The sequence below is a fragment of the Dendronephthya gigantea genome, unplaced genomic scaffold (assembly GCF_004324835.1).
Source record: "Dendronephthya gigantea isolate DGI-Jeju-01 unplaced genomic scaffold, DenGig_1.0 000105F, whole genome shotgun sequence".
Taxonomy (NCBI): Eukaryota; Metazoa; Cnidaria; class Anthozoa; order Malacalcyonacea; family Nephtheidae; genus Dendronephthya; species Dendronephthya gigantea.
Window position 1 is genome coordinate 475,118 of NW_021163115.1, and position 18,726 is coordinate 493,843.

At 36.5% G+C, this 18,726-nt stretch overlaps 2 protein-coding genes across 7 annotated transcripts; both read left to right on the forward strand.

Moving 5' to 3' along the window:
• The first annotated feature begins 1,387 nt into the window (after positions 1–1,387).
• On the forward strand, positions 1,388–8,193 carry LOC114534740 (TNF receptor-associated factor 2-like). Of its 4 annotated transcripts, none has more exons than XM_028556210.1 (9): positions 1,388–1,760; positions 3,527–3,690; positions 4,395–4,446; positions 4,542–4,640; positions 4,811–4,975; positions 5,293–5,448; positions 5,980–6,682; positions 6,951–7,016; positions 7,936–8,193. In XM_028556210.1, exons 2-9 carry the CDS (start codon positions 3,545–3,547, stop codon positions 7,965–7,967), a joined length of 1,419 nt encoding a protein of 472 aa, XP_028412011.1. In that variant the 5' UTR covers positions 1,388–1,760; positions 3,527–3,544; the 3' UTR covers positions 7,968–8,193. The 4 variants fall into 4 exon arrangements, with proteins under 4 accessions (XP_028412011.1, XP_028412010.1, XP_028412012.1 ...); XM_028556209.1 differs by lacking the exon at positions 7,936–8,193 and adding an exon at positions 7,618–7,894; XM_028556211.1 differs by having other exon boundaries at positions 1,389–1,760; positions 7,951–8,193.
• Positions 8,194–10,485: 2,292 nt separating this feature from the next.
• LOC114534744 (TNF receptor-associated factor 2-like) lies at positions 10,486–17,066 on the forward strand. 3 transcript variants are annotated; one of them, XR_003688160.1, is made up of 8 exons: positions 10,486–10,565; positions 12,067–12,232; positions 12,370–12,421; positions 13,080–13,178; positions 13,774–13,917; positions 14,373–14,574; positions 14,954–15,108; positions 15,281–15,370. XR_003688160.1 is itself a non-coding variant. In XM_028556214.1 (7 exons), exons 2-7 carry the CDS (start codon positions 12,087–12,089, stop codon positions 15,526–15,528), a joined length of 891 nt encoding a protein of 296 aa, XP_028412015.1. In that variant the 5' UTR covers positions 10,486–10,565; positions 12,067–12,086; the 3' UTR covers positions 15,529–17,066. The 3 variants fall into 3 exon arrangements, 2 of the variants coding, with proteins under 2 accessions (XP_028412015.1, XP_028412016.1); XM_028556214.1 differs by lacking the exon at positions 14,954–15,108 and having other exon boundaries at positions 15,281–17,066; XM_028556215.1 differs by having other exon boundaries at positions 14,954–15,372.
• The last annotated feature ends 1,660 nt before the right edge of the window (positions 17,067–18,726 follow it).

Below are 18,726 nucleotides of genomic sequence, written 5' to 3' on the forward strand. Positions count from 1 at the left end.
ATTACATTAAAATATTAATCCTTAGAAAAATATTTTGAAAGCATGGTACGCTTCAACTTCTTTTTAAAAGTTATAAATAGCTGATTTCCTTAAGCTCATGATCAAATTCGTTTCCATAACTTAAGTAAGCCATATAGTCGCTGTTCTTGAAAATACGCCGAAAACCACACGCGATACAATTATACAAATGATTGAATGTAAAATGTAGCTATGGGAAATTTTCCCGCTCAAATGTTGAGAAAGAATTTGGAAAGATACCAAAAGCAATATACTGCTCTAGATTTCCCATTACTGCAATGCCTGCAAATAATAATTTAACTTTAAAGAGTTTGTACCTTATTTTGAGACAACGTTTATAAATTAATCACTTCATTTATGTATATTGTATATTGTGTACCGTACAACTTGCCACTTGCCCGACCTAAGTACTTGTTGCATTTGCAAAGCAGCAAACGAGGCTGTCTTTGCTATTTATGGCCATTATGATAGTCAAGATGACGGGGGAGACCAGGACGAAGAAGATTGTGAGGGCGATGAGGATGACAGCGATGATGAAGAACAAATATGCGAACACAAACCAGACATCAACGATCCAAACGAACATAAAAATACACTAGTTGCTGCGACGAATTAGCCTTTAGAGAATACCTGATGTCCCACAGCAATTAATTTAAGTAAGCCTTCATTGTTCTATGATTTGTATATGGCGTTAAAAATTATACACACAAGTGACCCAACAGCTCCTATTTCTTGGCATTACAAGTTAATACAGCGCGAAACGGATATGGCCTCAGTCAATAACAAAAGGTGATGACAACATTACAATCACACGTTGACGCGTACTTCCGGAATAAAAATTTATTTAATCGTGTTGCGTTTCTTGCAGCATGAGCTTAAAGGAGATGGTGGGAAAATGTACAGATTTCAAAGGATTATATACCTTGTTTATAGTTTAGAAGCCGATGCGTATATATACGTCATTCTACGGCTGGCAAAACGTTGTGATTCAGACATCGATAATTCAACCAGCGAAATTAACAAATGCGGACGGGGAAATTGTATAAAAAGGCATGCTCTATGGCAATTTGTTGGTTTTGGATCGTGAAAATGATTATTGAATGGCACAGAAGCTATAGAATACGGTGTTGTTTTCTCACTCCTTGTGTTTACAATACAATTTTTCATTTTCTGAATTTTATTTGTCGACCACAAACCCGCTGATTGGCTTAAAACGAGATCAACCCTTGCTCTCACGGGCTCATCGCGACGAGGGAATTCCCCTTCTTCCTAAAACTTCCTAAATTCCCCCAAATTGCTGCAAATTTGCTAAATAATCTTTCTCTGGTATATTGAATTGTGTTTCTCGTTCTCCTTTTAGTGAAATATATCAAAGTTGTGAGCTCTCGGAGTCACAGACAAAAGTATTTATTTTGATAATTATGCATACAAGCGAAAGGGGGTTTTCCCTTTATCGATTTAAAATTTCCCGACCATACCGGAAAACTTTCTAAGTGACTTACCAGAAGAAATGTATTATTTAGCCATACGATATGTTGCACCAGTTAGTGCATTACACCTTCTTCACGAATAACAACCAAAATATCACGTACGATTGTACGATTTGGAAATCAAACTGAAAACTTCGTCGCAAAAGCTAGAACATGAGTTGCATACAGCACAACGCTGTTACTGAAAGCAGCTATCTGACGACCGAGGTTTAATCTAAAAAATGGAACAGCAGAGACGCTAAAGGAAAACAGGTTCGTTTCAATAGTCAATAGGGAATTGTAAAATCTAATGATTTTATAGCAAATAATCCATCTCCGTCCGTGTTGTGTACATCAACAATAAAGGCTTTGCCAAATTCTCTATAGTCAACTAACCGACCGAGCATCTTTATAGTTTCAAGGCCTATTGAATGCTATAAGTCCTATAACACTGTAGTCTTTCAGCCTCACAGAGCCAGAGGCTCTTTACTAGACCCGAACCTTTTCCCGTGTGCAGAATGTAATGCATTTCAGTAATGCATTTACAGTCGCAGCAATATAAACGTTCCGAAAAATATCTAGTAATTCATTTGCTCAAATTTATCAGTTGCTTTGCGGAGTTCATCAACGATTCAATTATTTAAAAAGCTCCTAACTTCCGGTTTAGAATTGTCCAATCATATGCGTCTATTTATTTCATTATCCAATAGGATTAGATAATGGTCAATTCGTAGTTTTTCAAGTTTTTCAAATATATAACTACGTAACTCCTCGCCAACTGATAAATTTGAGCAAATGAATTACTCGATATTTTTCGCGACGCTTCTATTGCCGCGACTGTAAGTATATTAAATAAATAATATTATTTAATACTTGCCACTACACAGGTTGCATGTATTTTGGAAGACGTAGAGGCCAGCTAAAGTCGCAGGGGGGTGTCATTTATAGCTCAGTTTTTTTTTAACATAACGGATGTCCTTGTTGGCTTTGATGAATAATGCACTTTAACCTTGCGCCTGATGCTTAATTGTCGGAGACCAATCTTTAGCCGGTTTTCCACTAGGCAGAATTTTTGATCGTAAGAAATTTTTCGCTCGACTTTCTTTTCATTCGCTACGGTCGAATTCCCACAATTGGGAAGAATATCGGACGAAAAATTCCGTTCAGTCGAAAAATTCCGTCTAGTGGAAAACCGCCTTTAAACAACCTTTTTTTGCAAGGTAACGAATACCATTCGCCGTATTCTTCTATTTCAGACCCCGTACCAGTTATTAGGGCACCATTGCCAAGGGTAGCTGAAGAGCGAGACTAGGGGGGGGGAACGAGGGGGGCTCGCATATCAGCTTACACGGCCCTTTGAAAAGCAGTTGTGTACATAGTTCAAGAATACTGAATTATGCATGTAGGCTACCTCGTGTAAAGAAATTTTAAATAATAATAAACTCCCCCCTTAAATGAAGGCCCTGGTTGCTCCCCTTGCGGTTCGTGTTTGCTATTCCTAAATACGTTTTTAGATTAAGATCTATACATTAGGCGCAAAAATCTCGATCACTCACTTGTACCCGCATGCAATGTGGTCGGATAATGACGTCATGTAACGCATGTTTTGAATATACAGAAAACATAATACTTTTCGTCAGAGATTTCCTCTAGCCACGCAGTTATTTCGCGTCGCGACACAATAAATTGTTATATGTAGTAGCTGAACTACAAGCTAGGTGTTAAACCAATATTGCAAAATTGCAATACTCGCCCTACGAGCTCGTTTTCCCACTGATTATTACTCGTTCTCCCAAACTCCCACGCGTGTTTCTATAACTGTGATAGAAATAAGCAACAATATCTACAATCCAAAAACACTGCATCAGTCTGCATGATCATAATCATGCTTTCAGGTTGCATTTATACGCATGGTTGGTAACCTAGTTAGAAAAGAATATTACCAAATAATATAATATGGTAATATAATATAGTTTCAAATGCTGAGTATGATGAGGAAAATACTCGAAATAACCGTATCATTTTTAATGTTTATATAGTTGATAATACTTGCAATCATGCCAGGAATAAATATCAAAGATGATGATCGTAAGAGAATTGATCCTAAACTCATGTGTTCTTCGTGTAATCTGCTGCTGACAAGACCCATGCAGACTACTTGTGGACACTTAATTTGTTCATCCTGTGTTGACACACTGCTGGAGTATGTAAATTTCCTTCTTGATTTTAATGCTGCATGTGACTTTTGACATTCATTTGACGGCGAATAATTCGTTTGCTGTGAGGCAATGCCCATAAATCGAAACAATAACGTACGCTGCTATTCCAAAGTTCCTCAACGTAGGGCTTTATAAGGATTTATTTTTGGAAGGATTTATCTTTGACCAAATTTAACTGAAGTGTTCTTTTAACATAGTGATATTGGTATCGTTTGTCGTTTTGTCATCTTAGATAGTGTTTGCTAGATACTCTTGTTTTCAAATTGTTCATTTTTTAATAAGTACAATAAATACTGTACAAGATTTGATAGACTGATTGGGATAAATTCTTCACCTTAAAGAAACTAGCAATAAAAAATAAGTTTGTCTTATTTAAAGAACTCTGGAAACTATATATTAACTTTTATCCCCAATTTTTCATATCCAGCTTAGTTCTTGAAATATCTAGTTACCTTGTCTTAGATCATCTAATTAAATGACGTCACAACCAGGGAAAAATTATAAACGCGAGAATCTAGGTCCTTAAAAGCACGCTTGCTTTTTCACAACCCGACTCATTAATTATTCATTTGAATATCATAATTATTAGCAATTATAAGGTCTGTAACAGAAACCTGAGCACTTCAACATCTTTAAGCGACGCTGGCTGCAGGAGTTTATTTTCCTTATAATTATATCATTATGTTAGGGGTTCACGCCTAATATGCCCAGAAGATGGAGTGGAAATGAAAAAAGAGGAGGTGAGTTTTTACGAATCTTGGGTTCTACGGCCTTTATATCCTTATCATAGTAGGGCAATTGAGCAACGTAACTGATCCTAGTCAGTTTCTTTCAGATATTCCCGGACACATTTAACAATCGTGTGCTCGGGGATTTGCCTCTGCACTGCCCTAATACGGGATGTCTTTGGAATGGGACTTATTCTCAGCTGGACGTGAGTTTTTCAATATTAATAAAAGGTTCATGGGGAAGTTAAAAGCGAAACAGGGGAATTTTCTTGAGGCTCGTGTAATCTTGACTGACTTGAGTGACTTTTGATATTCATTTGAAAACTTTATCACCGAAATAATGACTTAATAACATAAAAATTATATTTCGATAAAGAGTCATTCTGACGTCTGTGATCATGCTTGGATAAAATGTACTCGCTCTGGATGCGAGATGAAGTTAAAACGCGGCAATCTTCCCAAACATGAGAAAGATAAGTGCAAATATCGCAACGTGAAGTGTGAATATTGCCAACAAGATGTTTCATTTGCTTCTCTTAAGGTAAGATTTAAGTGTGACAGTTACCGCAAGTAAGTGGAAACGATGGGAGTCTGGGGAGAGTGAAATTTACTCAACTTAAAAAGATGCCCCCAGAACAATGAGATAAACTTTTACAACGATGTTGGTTTACAAAATTATATTAATATCGATATAAGACAAGGAAATATATATCATTGGTCTGTGAGGAACATTAGAATTAAATTTTCAGCTGTGAAAAACTGGTCAGGAACTCAGTTACCTTTGTTAATTATTGCGTGCTTAAGAGCCCCAAATGCCATCCCCCAATGCAAGTAGTCATGAGGTAGTTTTTTATTTAGGTTCACGTTTCTACAGTCTGTGTGGGTGTGCCCGTAACCTGCAAATTCTGCAAAAAAAATGTACTGAAAAAGGATATTGAAAGTCACGAACAAGTTGTGTGTGGAGAGGTACCAACAGAATGCGAATTCCACTCTTTGGGTTGTAAACCTGACAAGGTAATAGTTTGTTACTTTTCAAGGTTTGATCAATATGAAATAATTATTATGCGGTATCCAGAGCTAAATCACATAACAGCAACACTATTGGTGTAAGCCAACACTATTATTACTCTGGATTCATACGATAGGGGATTTCTAGGAAATAATGACACGTAGTTCAATGCAGCGCTCACTCATCGTACAAGATCAAGGCGCGTTCAAACGTAAAATCCATACTGAGTATTCACTAAACGAAAAATAATTCGCTGCTCGTGAAGGTCTCAAACAATTTATATTGCTTTGTCATAATACATGCAGGCTGTTTAGTTTATATGCAAATATTATTCCACGTTTGGTTCTGAAATCGCACTCCTCTTAGTCAATGAAATTGCAGCAATTGCCAAAGATTACAGAAGATATAGAATTAATGAAACTACTGTATTCCTCTGAACTAATCACATTCCAGCAATCTTCTTATAAAAACTATCTAAAAATAAAATTGAAAAAGGCAGAAAGTTTTTTCTTTAACGAATTATTTGCTTTGTTTAGGCTTTGAAACGAAGTGAACTTCCCCAGCACATGCACGACTCTTTGACTAGCCATGTTACCCAACTATTGCATTTTACTCTTGGTTTTGAAACCCAACTAAGCAGCTACGTCCCACGACAAGAACTTACTGGCACCGTTCAGAAATTCAACGATGATATCTCCGAGATTCGCTCCGGCGTGACTGAGAAATTTGACACGGAACTCGGCAAATTTACTGAATTGGAAGGAAGAATTGAGAGTTTGGAAACCAGTCGTGACAGTGAAACAAGGATGAGCAATAAATTCCGTGATCTCGAGCGCAAGGTTTCTGATATTGCCAGTGAACTATGCGGGGTACGTGAACGCAATTTGATCCTGGAGAACAAATTGAAAGAAAAGAATTTGCAATTGGAACGGATGCGAAGCAGGATGGATCAAGCGGACGAGTCTCTTGCTCTTAATACGGTGAAGATTGCCGACTTGGAATCACGAGGTGGTCCACGTGCACAACAGCCTATTCACAGTCGCAACGGGACCTTGCTGTGGAAGATTGATAATTACCAGAGGAAACGACAAGATGCCATAAATGGGGTGAAAACGTCCTTGTATAGTCCATCCTTCTACAGCGCTCAGTATGGTTATAAGATGTGCGCTAAAATCTACATGAATGGCGATGGCTTTGGAAAAGGATCTCATCTATCACTCTTTTTTGTTATCATGAAAGGTTAGTTGGATTTAAATTATTTTAGCTTATGCTTAGTTTTGCTGCAACAAGAGCTAACATGAAAACACCCCCTTTATACAAGACTAAACGTGCATGCATTTAGCTATAAAACACGTGACTCCATATACATGCACGTTTATCTGGCTATAGAGATTTTCTTACTATACAGTAGAAGCGACTAATTGCCTACGTTTCTCCCTAGATAGTCATGATTGCTTTACTTTGCTATAGAGAGCTAATTTCTTTGTTATTTTTATGCCTTTCAAAGGAGATTATGACGCCCTTCAATCTTGGCCATTTCAAAAGAAAATTACCATGATGCTCTTGGATCAAGGTAATGGAGATCACATGATTGATGCATTTCACTCTGATCCTCAAAGTTCGTCTTTTAAATGCCCCAATTCCGAAATGAATATCGCGTCAGGATCACCCTTGTTTATGCCCATCGATAGCCTGGATAATCGTCAATATATAAGGGACGATACTCTCTTCATCAAAATCATTGTAGAATAAATATTAGCCAACTGGGGCCGGTTGTTCGAAAGGCCTTTAGCTTAAAACTGTGGATAGGTTAAAAATGGAAAACAAAATCATCTATTTATTGAGCAACTGAACTGAAATATTTCGATGTAAATAGTTTAATTGTCAATGGAAGTACATATTAAATGCGTAAGATGCAGGTTAGGTCATTCACAGGATCTATGAGAGTATTTTTAAATTAACTTTGGCTTTTCCACCGTTTAAGCTAAACGCCTTTCGAACAACCGGCCCGTGATCGGACTTTTAGTTAAAGGTGAAGATTAGGTTGGGTGATGACTTAAATCATTGTAATGCTTGAGTAACTAGCATTTATGTGCTACAATATAAAGCTAAAGTATTTGCTTATTATACTCTATTACTCTTCTACTATTATAGTTAATCTTCTACTATTATAGTTAATATAATGATCTATCAAACAACTTGGAAGAACAATTTCGACCGCAGTTAAGTTCTGTATCATAGTTTTATGCAGGGAAACTTTTTAGATCGGCTTAAATGAAGTATATCCCTAATTTAACCTAGCCTGGCTAGGTAAAGTATTGGTGATTTTTTTTAAGCAATGCAATTATGTTATTACACTTTTATGTATTATAATTAAAGCATGCGGTATAGAACACTTATTACTTGTTTGTAACTTGATCATAAACATATCTAATATACAGTTATAAAATCATAAAATACATAGCAGCTTGTTCATTTTTATCTTTTACTAGCTTTTCTATCCACAGGTCATAACCATTGGTGAACATTTTCTCCGTCCAATAGCCATATAAACCATGACTACCGATGCAACTATATATCAAGAGGAAAATTCCTATTTTATTGTATCTAATGTCAGAAGGTGTTGCTAGCTAGATATCATGTATCTAAAGTTTTAGCCCCCGCAGAAGAAAACAAAACTTTACAATTACGTATATAGGTGCGGTGTACTTTGAATGTGATTGGTTCATTCGTAGTCACGTGACTTTAAATAAATGCAATGTTTCCCGCCAGAGAAACAAGTGAAAAATTGTTGCCCGCATATTGTCATAAAAAAGTAAATTGTTGTTTTTTTAATGAAATTGTTGTGTAACATGTATGTTTTTGTTCCTATATAACAAAATACTTAATGTACACCACCTCTACTTCGTCTTTGGAAACATCTACACGTTTATTCAAAAAGCTCACTCATACTCACACACTCATACTTATTGAGTGTGACATAAATATTTTGTTAATGCTGGTCAATAAGAAAGTTCTTTCTGAATAGGTGGAAACGGATTTAAGGTAAAACACTTAAAATCAAGCCCCTGTTCGACTGAAAATAACGTCATGGAAACGTTATGAGAAGTTTCCTACTCAATGAGTTTGAGTGCGAGTGAGCTTTTAGAATACAGGCGTTAGACTCTTCGGAAACAAAACTGACCATTTCTCTCGGGAGCATACATTAAGTGTATAAATTACATTCCTTCCTGTCTGTTTCTTGCTTTATCGTTTCTTATTTAAACTTACTTGTAGCCAGCTTGAAAAAACTCCTGTGCATACTTTGCGATTACGAGATGATCCTTTTGGTGGGACATATGTGGGGGTATTTCTTCTACTGCATGGTTGACATTGGTTTTACGATGTCATTGTCAATTTCTTCATCAGTTGGAACCTCATGTAAGACTTCTATACATGCCGAGTTTCTTCGGTAAAATAGTCCTAGCTTGTCCTTGAAAACGAAATGTAATTTGTTATCAGCACGTTGAACGTCGAAGTCGTTAAATTGTGATTATTTTTTTACTGGGGATATCGATGGTAGTTTCGTTTTCTATTCGCGCTGCATGTGCAAATGCGATGGTGTTTCTCCAGTGGATCCGCGAGGAGTGGCACTAATGTAATGTGCTTCAAGAGAACTTTGTTGAAAGAATTCAGATGATTTGAAATGATGTATTGTCGGATTTGATCTGTTTGGATACCCGTGGGTTGCAAAAACTTTGTCAAGCCACGCCAAGATGTTGGGTGATGTCATGATTTTGCTTCTGCCTAACGAGAATAGTAATCAAAAAGTGTGACTGTGCCACAGCTATTGATTATGAGAGGAACTACCCGTGACTTGGCTGTCTTGGCATGCGTGACGTCTTTTGTGCTCTTTCACTTTCGCGTCCATTTTTCAGTTATCGCGTACCGATCGGAACACGGTTTGTAATCGGCTGGTAGTCAATAACCAGGTATTGTTATACATGTATTACAAATTAATAACTTTAACAAACTAGTTAATGCATGATAATTAAGGCATCGTTATGCATGACATGACAATTGAGCATGACATGACATTGTTTAGCAACAACCAATGGACGACTTGCGCTTTAGACTAATTTCTTACCATTTTCTGAAAGAGCTTACTAAAATAAGCAAGACTGCCAAGTTTCACTGCGAATTGTTGTAAAATACGGAAAATATAGCCATGCAAAGTTGTCGATTTTTGTATACTTTTGTATTACGACCGGAAGTTTGTTACTAAACTAAATTAGTTACACATTTCCGCACGTAATACAAAAGTATACAACATTTGCCAACTTCGCATGGCTATATTTTCCCTGTTCTACAAAAATTTCGTAGCCATGCAAACTTGGCGGTTTTACTAATTTAAGTAAGATCTTTCTAGCTGGGATGATTTATTTTCCTCTAGTTACTTCGATCAAAAGTTAGTCTATTAGACATGGCCTTTCGATTGCTATACGGGCTAGCTCCCATTCTTGGCCAACACACCTTTAAATAACGGCCGACGTTGTTTTGTGCGGGATTTCCCAGCGTGGTCTTCATGGGCTACTGGAGGTTACTTGCGTTCGGGGGCTTTTTAGAATTACACTTCTATTTCCACGTTGTATAGTACACCATTTGTACACGCCTAAAAACGATCAGGTTGATGTAATATTGATATGAACAAGATGGGACAATGTTGTGCTGCCCATATTGTTTAGAGTTGTCATCAACATTGAACAATATTGTTACACCCGATTCAGTTTTAACAGTATTGTCCAATGTTGTTGACAAGTGTGAACAATAATGGCAGCACAACATTGTTGCATGTTGATAAACCGCAGGCGCAGAGTTTTTAGCCGTGTAGTACTATAGCAAATTAGAATGCCTAAAATATTTATACTTCATGTAAAACGGTAAATAATGTACCTTTTTACCGGAAGTATAGTCCATATTTTATGTATTCTTATTGGGTGACTGAAAACGTCATTACTGATTGCTTTAAAACAAAGCCCCTGTCAGCAACAACAAATTTGCCTGAAATATTTCCGATTACGGGGAATCTTGTTTGGCCCGTTTTGAGTATATGGTGAGATCATCCTTTCTAAGAATTATCAAGGTATGTCTGTACTTAGCTTAACTGTCGTCAAAACTGTATATTCATCATAATTTGTGCAATTTGTGCTTGTGATGTGTCAAATACATATATCTCATCGATAACATGCATGAAAGTACGCATTTTTTGCTCGTCTCATAATCATCCGTAATTCGTCATAATTCAATTCGTTATTGATATAGCTACTACCAGCACAGTGGCACGCACCAGGATTATAGTTTGTGCATGAAGCTTGTATATTGTCTTGACAGTATTTTATCACAAACTATGATAAATAATTGTACTAGGGTAGTTTAAATGAAAGCAGACTGCAGCATTGATAACAACCTGCTGCATGGAGTAGATCATCGGTAATTCGCTATTTTAACTTTAAACATTTTGTGCTGTGGCGTCATTTTTATTGAACAGTTCGCTGGAAGGTTTCCAATATGATAAAAACCAGTAATTCCAGAAAATATCCTTAAATATAATGCTAATTGCAACAGGGAAAATTATTAACGAGGAAACAGAGGGGTTTCCCCGTATGCAAATTTGCCCTTTTTGCAGAGGTGTTTTCCCTAACTGGAGGGTTAATTTACATATGACATATTCATCATAATTCGTGGGAAATGCTGATTTTCATAATTATGAACTTATATATCATAATATAATATATGCAATTTATGTATATAATAATATATACATAAATTACGTATAATTGTGTACTTTTGACACATGTGATTTCTTGTCGAAACACAATGTGATATATATATGTATGTATAGGCGCATTGCAACGAGTTCTGACGACAATATTATTGCAAACCCATGCACTGCCAAATAAACATCTCTCAAAAGTAACAATGAACATTGAAATGGCAGAATCTGTCTATTCGTCATAATTCATCGCAATTTGCATGTCGTAATGGACGACTCGCGCCAAACTTCAATCAAAAATTAGTCTAAAGCGCAAGTCGTCCATTCGCTGTTATGCTAGTTCACATATTATACAGCAATTTTCCTGCACTCGGAAACCGCGAACACCGCGTGTTTTTTCACGTTTCAAACATGACGTTTAAGAAATTGAACGGAAGGTAACTAGGTGCAAAGTTTAACGAATTGCAGTGCAAAATTCCAACGGTCAATGGGCGTATCTTTCGCGTTTTGATGGCCAATCACACTAATAAATTTATGTTTCAATTTAATTTAGTCGTTCGTATCTTCCGAGGAAAGCGTTAGATGGTCTTAAACGGCATCGTTGACACGCGAAAAAACGCGAAAAAATATATGCCGTTTGAGCTTGGACGAAATTTGCTATATAAACCGAAATCAAAACGGTAAAGAATTCGAAATCCATCCAGATTTTCACAGCTGGAGTGGAGGGCCGAAGGATATGGCTTTTTTTGTACCTGCATACTAAAGTGTTCTCACATTCCTCCTTTGTCAGGAATCATTCCTGACAAAGGAGAATGATAATTCTTTTCGTATGAACGCAATCCATAATCCATAATCTGCTTTTGTTTTTCAGTGAAATATTTAGCTACGATAATGCCCGGCATAAAGATCACTGATGAGGATCAAAAGAACCTTGAACAGGCATTGATCTGTACTCTGTGCAAACTGCTGTTGAAAAATCCTATTCAGACCGACTGCGGGCATTTGATTTGTAAAACTTGTGTTCAGATAGTACTAAGGTACGCGAGTTTCCCCTGATATCGAGGACAATTGTTATTGTTGGCTTATATTCCTTGTTATACCTATAAATTGATCCAAAATATGCATGAAACACTGCCATTGCAAATATTCTGCATATTTTTTTATTCCTATTCAGTTGGTCAAACCCAAAATGCCCAGAGGATGGAACAAAACTCAAGGAGGAAGAAGTAAGTTTCTCGATCACTATATTTTTTCTCCAAAAGTTTGTTTGCATGACAGTCATGACGATATAGGCTACACAACTTTGTAGAACAACAATTTTTTTGTTGAACTTGATAGCTTAAGTTCATTTTATTTAATACCCAGCTCAATCGATATTTCTTTCTCACAAATAAAAGTGGGCAAAATATTTAAGTATAAAGTGAAAATTAAGTCCGTATGGAAACGAACGGTTTTAACTTCGCCTTTTTAAAATACGGCATGGTGGCTATAACATGCACACTTTTTATAGGTTCGGTTAGGTTATATTAAAGCCCGCTGCACACAAGAGCTATCAGCTGAGATAACGACCTCGTGAGGCAGTTGGCTCAGCCCGAAAACCATCCGCACACGTGAGAAACTTGCCTCTCGGGGAGAACAGCCACGCGAGGTCTTTAGCTCATGGCTAATAGCTCAAGTGTGCGGCGGGCTTAAGGTTTAACCGATGGCGATGCGCAGAACGGACTTGATTTTAACTCTAAAATTTCTATTAAATATTCACGAATTTGTAAAACATGCAAAAGTATTTTGTATGCGTAATTTTTGCTTAATAATACAGTCCCCTGAATCCAAAATACAATTATTCGAAGTAGTGCATGCATTAAGTGAGGACATAATCTCTTTCAGCTGTTCCCGGATAAATTTATTAAACGCAAACTCGGAGACTTGAACTTTCATTGTCTTGATGCTAGCTGTGGCTGGTTTGGATGTTATAATGACATTCAAGTGAGTTTAATAAAACTGAAAATATAGAAATATTAATTAAGCAATACATGGAGGAAATGAAAAACCAATAGGGACCGGAGGGGATGCTTTTTATTGCAGATGCAATTAGCGCATGTAGCCTCATACCTTAAGCTCACTGCACACGAGAGCTTCCAGCTGAGCTATCCATCTCGCGAGGCCGTTAGCTCAGCCCGAAAACCATCTGCACACGTGAGAAACTTGCCTCTCGAGGCGAATTCCCTACGAAAAACTATTTGCACCCGTGAGAGTAACTTGCTGAGCTAACAGCCTCACGAGGCCTTTAGCTAGCACAGCTAATAGGGACCTTAAGCATTTAGGACGGGAACACGACGACGGCAGCCATTAATTCAATGCTTCACTGAAAAGAAATGAATTATTATAACCCTACATGGGAGTTTTGGACGTGATCTATCTACCTTCTGTTTACAACGGCAAAACGTCGTTTATTACGTCCTATGTAGAACGTCTGTAAATTACCGTTATAATTTCATTCCAAAAACAGGACAAATTTAAGTATTAGATCAGTGGCGCTGATCGTCATGATTTTTTTTATTTATGATTACTATTATTTTAGATTCATACAAGTACAATGTGTAAGAGTGTTCTTGCAATTTGCAAATTTAAATCATCGAGAATGGATATTGAGCGACAAAAGGTTGTGTGTGAAGTGATCACAGGAGAATACGAATTTCATCCTATGGACTACAACCACGATGAGGTGATGACTGCTGTATTTAGCGTGACCAATGCAACAAATTTTTCGTCATCCTAATTCCAGTTTCGTAAAGTCAACGAGGGAAATGCTTAGTTATTACCTTTAGAATTGCATGGCTGTGTGAGTTGTGTGATCAATAGATTAACGAAAAATTTTCGCAGGCAATGGGGGCTCGAGGCAAAGCCTTTCGTGAAACTTGTTGGTTCTCATTGTTTTTATTCAAATAAACTGTGTATAGAGCGTTGAAATATCTATCTATACAAAGCCAACACTGGCGTCGGGCGCCACTGCACAAATGGTGCAGCATGCATTATATAAATTATATAAATTAGATATATAAAACTGAAGAGGGTTAACGTTGTCATTGCTAGTGGTGTTTTGCTGCATGAAAGAACATAATAACTAATAGACTTTGAGTTTTTTTAATTATCTTTTGCATACTTTTCTGAATTACGCAGACACGGAACGGTACCTTGGTGTGGAAGATTGAGGGCTATGAGAGGAAGCGAGAGGATGCGATCAATGGAAGAAGGGCCGTCTTGTACAGTCCACACTTCTACAGCGCTCAGTTTGGCTACAAAATGTGCGCAAAAATCTACTTCAACGGCAACGGATTAGGAGAAATGTCTCATTTATCTTTGTTTATTGTTGTGATGAGAGGTTAGTTAAACTTTAATAATTTCACTTCGTGTTTATGCCTTCATAGTTATCGTATATGAACTGCATTAGGGGTTCACCACAGTGCTCTCACCTAGATGATTGATTACAGGGGCGTAGGAAGCATCAGAGATTGGGTGGGGAATGCCTCCAGCTTTCTGGGGCACTTTTGATTGCGAAAGCTGCAAGGACGCCACTATATAGTGTGGTTTATATTTATCCTTACAAAAATATTTGGGCACATGTAGGTGGGCATACGTATAGGAAACAAAAAGAGCACCTTCGATTTTACAATAATATTTTGGGGGCACGTGCATGCTGTGCTCCCTCCCCTGATGCCTACGCAACTGATTGGATTATATTATTTAATTTATTTTAATAGAACATGCGCAGCCGTCGGAGAATGTTTCTACCACTTTTAAGATTCAGTAACTTAAATTGCAATTCTGTACGAAATATCAACACATTCAAATGGTGTTGGTTTCCTAAAAAATACCTTCGATTTATTTTCGCGGGAGTTCAGAAAGGGCAGGATAAGTAAAAACCGACTTCCTTTTTTTGTTTTTTTTTCAGACTTTATAGGCTACATAAATCATAAATCAGCCCTTCTAAATTATAATTAAAGAGTGATTTGTCTAATTTATCTGCTTATGTTTTTAAGTACTTACATGATAATTTCTAATGCATTTTTTGTGGATATTAATTTAAGGTGACCACGACGAACGCCAATCTTGGCCATTTCAGAAAAAAATCACCATGATGTTAATGAATCAAGCGGGTGATGGTAATCACGTCGTTGATACATTTCATGCTGATCCAGAAAGCTCATCATTCCAACGTCCCGAGTCTGATATGAATGTGGGATCAGGTTACCCATTGTTCATGCCTATTGATTGTTTAAAGCATCGTCAACATGTAAAGAAAGATGTTATGATAATCAAGATCATCGTGGAATAGCTGTGAATTGGGGAGTGTATTAAAATAGTCGACCTTTTGAGATTAACCTAGTGTTTTGAAGCTGCATTTTATGCCCCTTAAGGCTGGTTCTCTTTATCTCACCGACATTTACTGATGAATGAAATACTTTGCTATTTTGAAAACAGTTTTTCGTCTTCAGTCAGCAACAATTCATCGGCTGGACTGGATAAAGTCCGGTTCTCATGCATGCAGTAGATCACTGATAGTCAGTGATGCCTATCGTCGGTGATTACTGCATGAATATTTTATGAGAACCAGGTTTAATCAATAAAGCTTCATTTCAATTAGCCTTAAGCACCAACTATACGTTCATTGTACCGTGAACGCATATTCAGCCAAAAAACGTGTAACAATTAGGTTAATTTCACAAGGTCTACTATAAATTGATACACTCTCTGGCTATAATACCTATATCCTTCAAAAAAGGCCTATTCTTAAAACTTAGGTTAGCCAAAAGTATTTTGATTTAATGGCCTGCGCTTGCCAGAAAATTCCAAGTTAGAATTTCAAAGACTAGCCTTTTTAGGGTGTCCCCCCAAACTATTGAAATAAACTATTGTTAGATTTTGAATGCTCTGAACTCACGAGTGGACAAATCATTATTTCTATATCCGACAAAAAAGCTAAAATCTACGGGCGTGTGTTCTAAACCTAATCAAATTTTCCTTGCTTTTAAATTTAAACCCACATGAACAAATTTTATTTGACAATCTTAATAACAATAACAATAAAAAATTTACTAAAAAACCTAGGGCATTTAAATTCCAACAATAGGGGAATTCAATAGTTTTGGGTTCTTTGGGACGACCTGTATATCAAAATTAAGAGAGCAACGAATAATGGGTAACTCGACATATAATGTTCTATACAGGAGGAAATTTTCTCCGCCACACTGATGGGCCGATGAAAAGCATTTACGTGATGTAATATTAGCGGTTTACAAGTTAAATCATCATGCTGTCAAGCCTAATTGAAGCATAATCAGCTGTCAGCCATCGTTAGTTACCCATTATTTGTTCTAGCTCCATTTAAAAACATTTTGAAGGATACAACGAACTCGATTAGAATCGCTTTATGACTGCCTTAGAAAAGGCATGAAACTTTCTGGCGATTTTATACGCATTGTTTTACTTTTAACTTAATTAAAGCTAGATTTACGTATTATTAGCATGCAGGATATTGTAATAACAATTTGCACGTACATAATGATGCTTTAGTTTGGGATATATTTTAAATGACATAATGTGCAAAAGTTTTAAGTCATACCATTACCCACTGAGTTATAATATAACTCAGTGGTCACACCTGGTATTCATCATGACTTCATTATTACAGTTAATACAAAATGTGTTTGCAAGCAAACACGGTAACCCAATAAAATAATTTATCATATAAACATTTGAAATATCTGAAAGTTCTGAAAGACAAACTAACACAACATTTAGACAAAGTTGTGATCATTAGGGTATGACCCACTAAACGTCTGCACATTGTTGTATAATTACAATATTATTACATTACCATATAATTTTTACAACATATACAATTCATATAATACATTCTTGTGTTATGAAAAGTGATTTTTTTGTTAAAGTTTGGTTACAGCTATTAGCTGGTATTTACGGAAATATGGATATATAGGTATTCGAGCAAAACCAAACGGGGTTTTGGGGCGTTTTATACCCTCTGTCTCTGTCTTGGTCCAAGATGTAAAATTTGGATTTCCTATAAGAAGATTGTTTTTTCAGGAATTGCTATAATTGGCCTTTGTCAATAAAAATAAGTTGTCGTTGAAATAGCCATCACAGAAATTTCGGGTAAATACATGCAATTTTAATATTTTGCTGCTATGTATATGCTATACAGAAATGGTCAAAACTCTCTCAGTGCTGAATACACCACCCCACAGGCCCCACTGTATAGTTACTACTATTTGTTTCTATGTTTCATATAATTTTCCAATTGGGTGGTGAAGAGGATTTTTTTCTAATTTCAATACTGCACATGCACATTCGAACTATGTCGGGTATAATCTTTTCCATCAACACTGCACACCTTCATATGCAATACTATGTATATTTTTACATCAATACTGCACAGAGTGCAAGACCATAAGCAAGTGAAAAAGTTCTATCTCCAGGGAAAGGGCTTCAATTTTGTGATATGATTGTGCATAATAAAAAAAATATTCAATAACCTCCCCATCAAAAGACAATCTTGTCACCAACAATAATTAGGAGTCGACAACCTTTTTAAAAATAATACATCCACCCCAAACATACCTTTCTTTCATATGGTAATCTCTGATTAAAAAAGAACTACTTATATAACTACTTAAGAAATACTTATCGGTCGAAATAGGTCATTCCTGCTAATAAAAAAACGATAAAGAACATTTTGAACAAAAAAGAAGCCATAAACTGAAGAGTGAAGCCTGACCAGTGGCAGTCACTGGCACTGATCACATGTCACAGATGCCACCCACTACGCATGCTCAGATTTGTTTTTCTCTTACTGAGCGAGGAAACACCGCGGAAAAATGTCTGCGCACGCGCCGAAATATCAAAATATGATGGTAAATCTAAATATCAACTTTTGGAACAAAACATCCCATTATTTGATAAAATATAAGTTAAGAAAAGGCAAAAATATACAAGACGGCCAGACAGAACATAAATTAAAAGCCCTCTAGCATTTAGAGTATCGAACGAACTGGAATTCACGGTAAATTTTCCTTTTTTTACGGGGTGGCTCTAGAATATTTTTCGAAAACAAAAGTTTAAACCTAAAAGTTAAGAAAACCCGGGGCTATTTAAATTGTAAAATACATCTTAATCTTCAATCATGGAAAACACGTAAACGTCACGTATCTGGCGACATATTTTTTTTTAATAAAACGTGTCTCAATTAAAAGTTCGGAAACTGTCGTTGCTTATTTGATAAACAAAATGTTTGAGACGAAAAATTTGTTAACAGTCACCTTTTACCGGTGTTTTTGTTGGATGCCACTTCTAGGACTCTCTGGACGTTTTTTCTCTTAGTTTCTATAATGCAGTGTTTATTTATGCCCTCAAAATATGGATTTGAAGACACGAATGAAATCACTCCTTTTTACCGCCATTTTTAGCCTTCGGAAACGTTCGGAACCGCTTCTTAATTATTTTTAATCTCACTTAC

Bases quoted from the DNA above. Each gene is read 5' to 3' on its own strand.
- LOC114534740 (XM_028556208.1), top strand. From the start codon at position 3,545: ATGCCAGGAATAAATATCAAAGATGATGATCGTAAGAGAATTGATCCT. The intron at 4,641-4,810 runs GTGAGTTTTTCA...ATTTCGATAAAG, and splicing joins GGACTTATTCTCAGCTGGAC to AGTCATTCTGACGTCTGTGA. The intron at 4,976-5,292 runs GTAAGATTTAAG...TTTTTTATTTAG, and splicing joins TTTCATTTGCTTCTCTTAAG to GTTCACGTTTCTACAGTCTG.
- LOC114534744 (XM_028556214.1), top strand. From the start codon at position 12,087: ATGCCCGGCATAAAGATCACTGATGAGGATCAAAAGAACCTTGAACAG. The intron at 13,179-13,773 runs GTGAGTTTAATA...CTATTATTTTAG, and splicing joins GATGTTATAATGACATTCAA to ATTCATACAAGTACAATGTG. The intron at 13,918-14,372 runs GTGATGACTGCT...TGAATTACGCAG, and splicing joins TGGACTACAACCACGATGAG to ACACGGAACGGTACCTTGGT.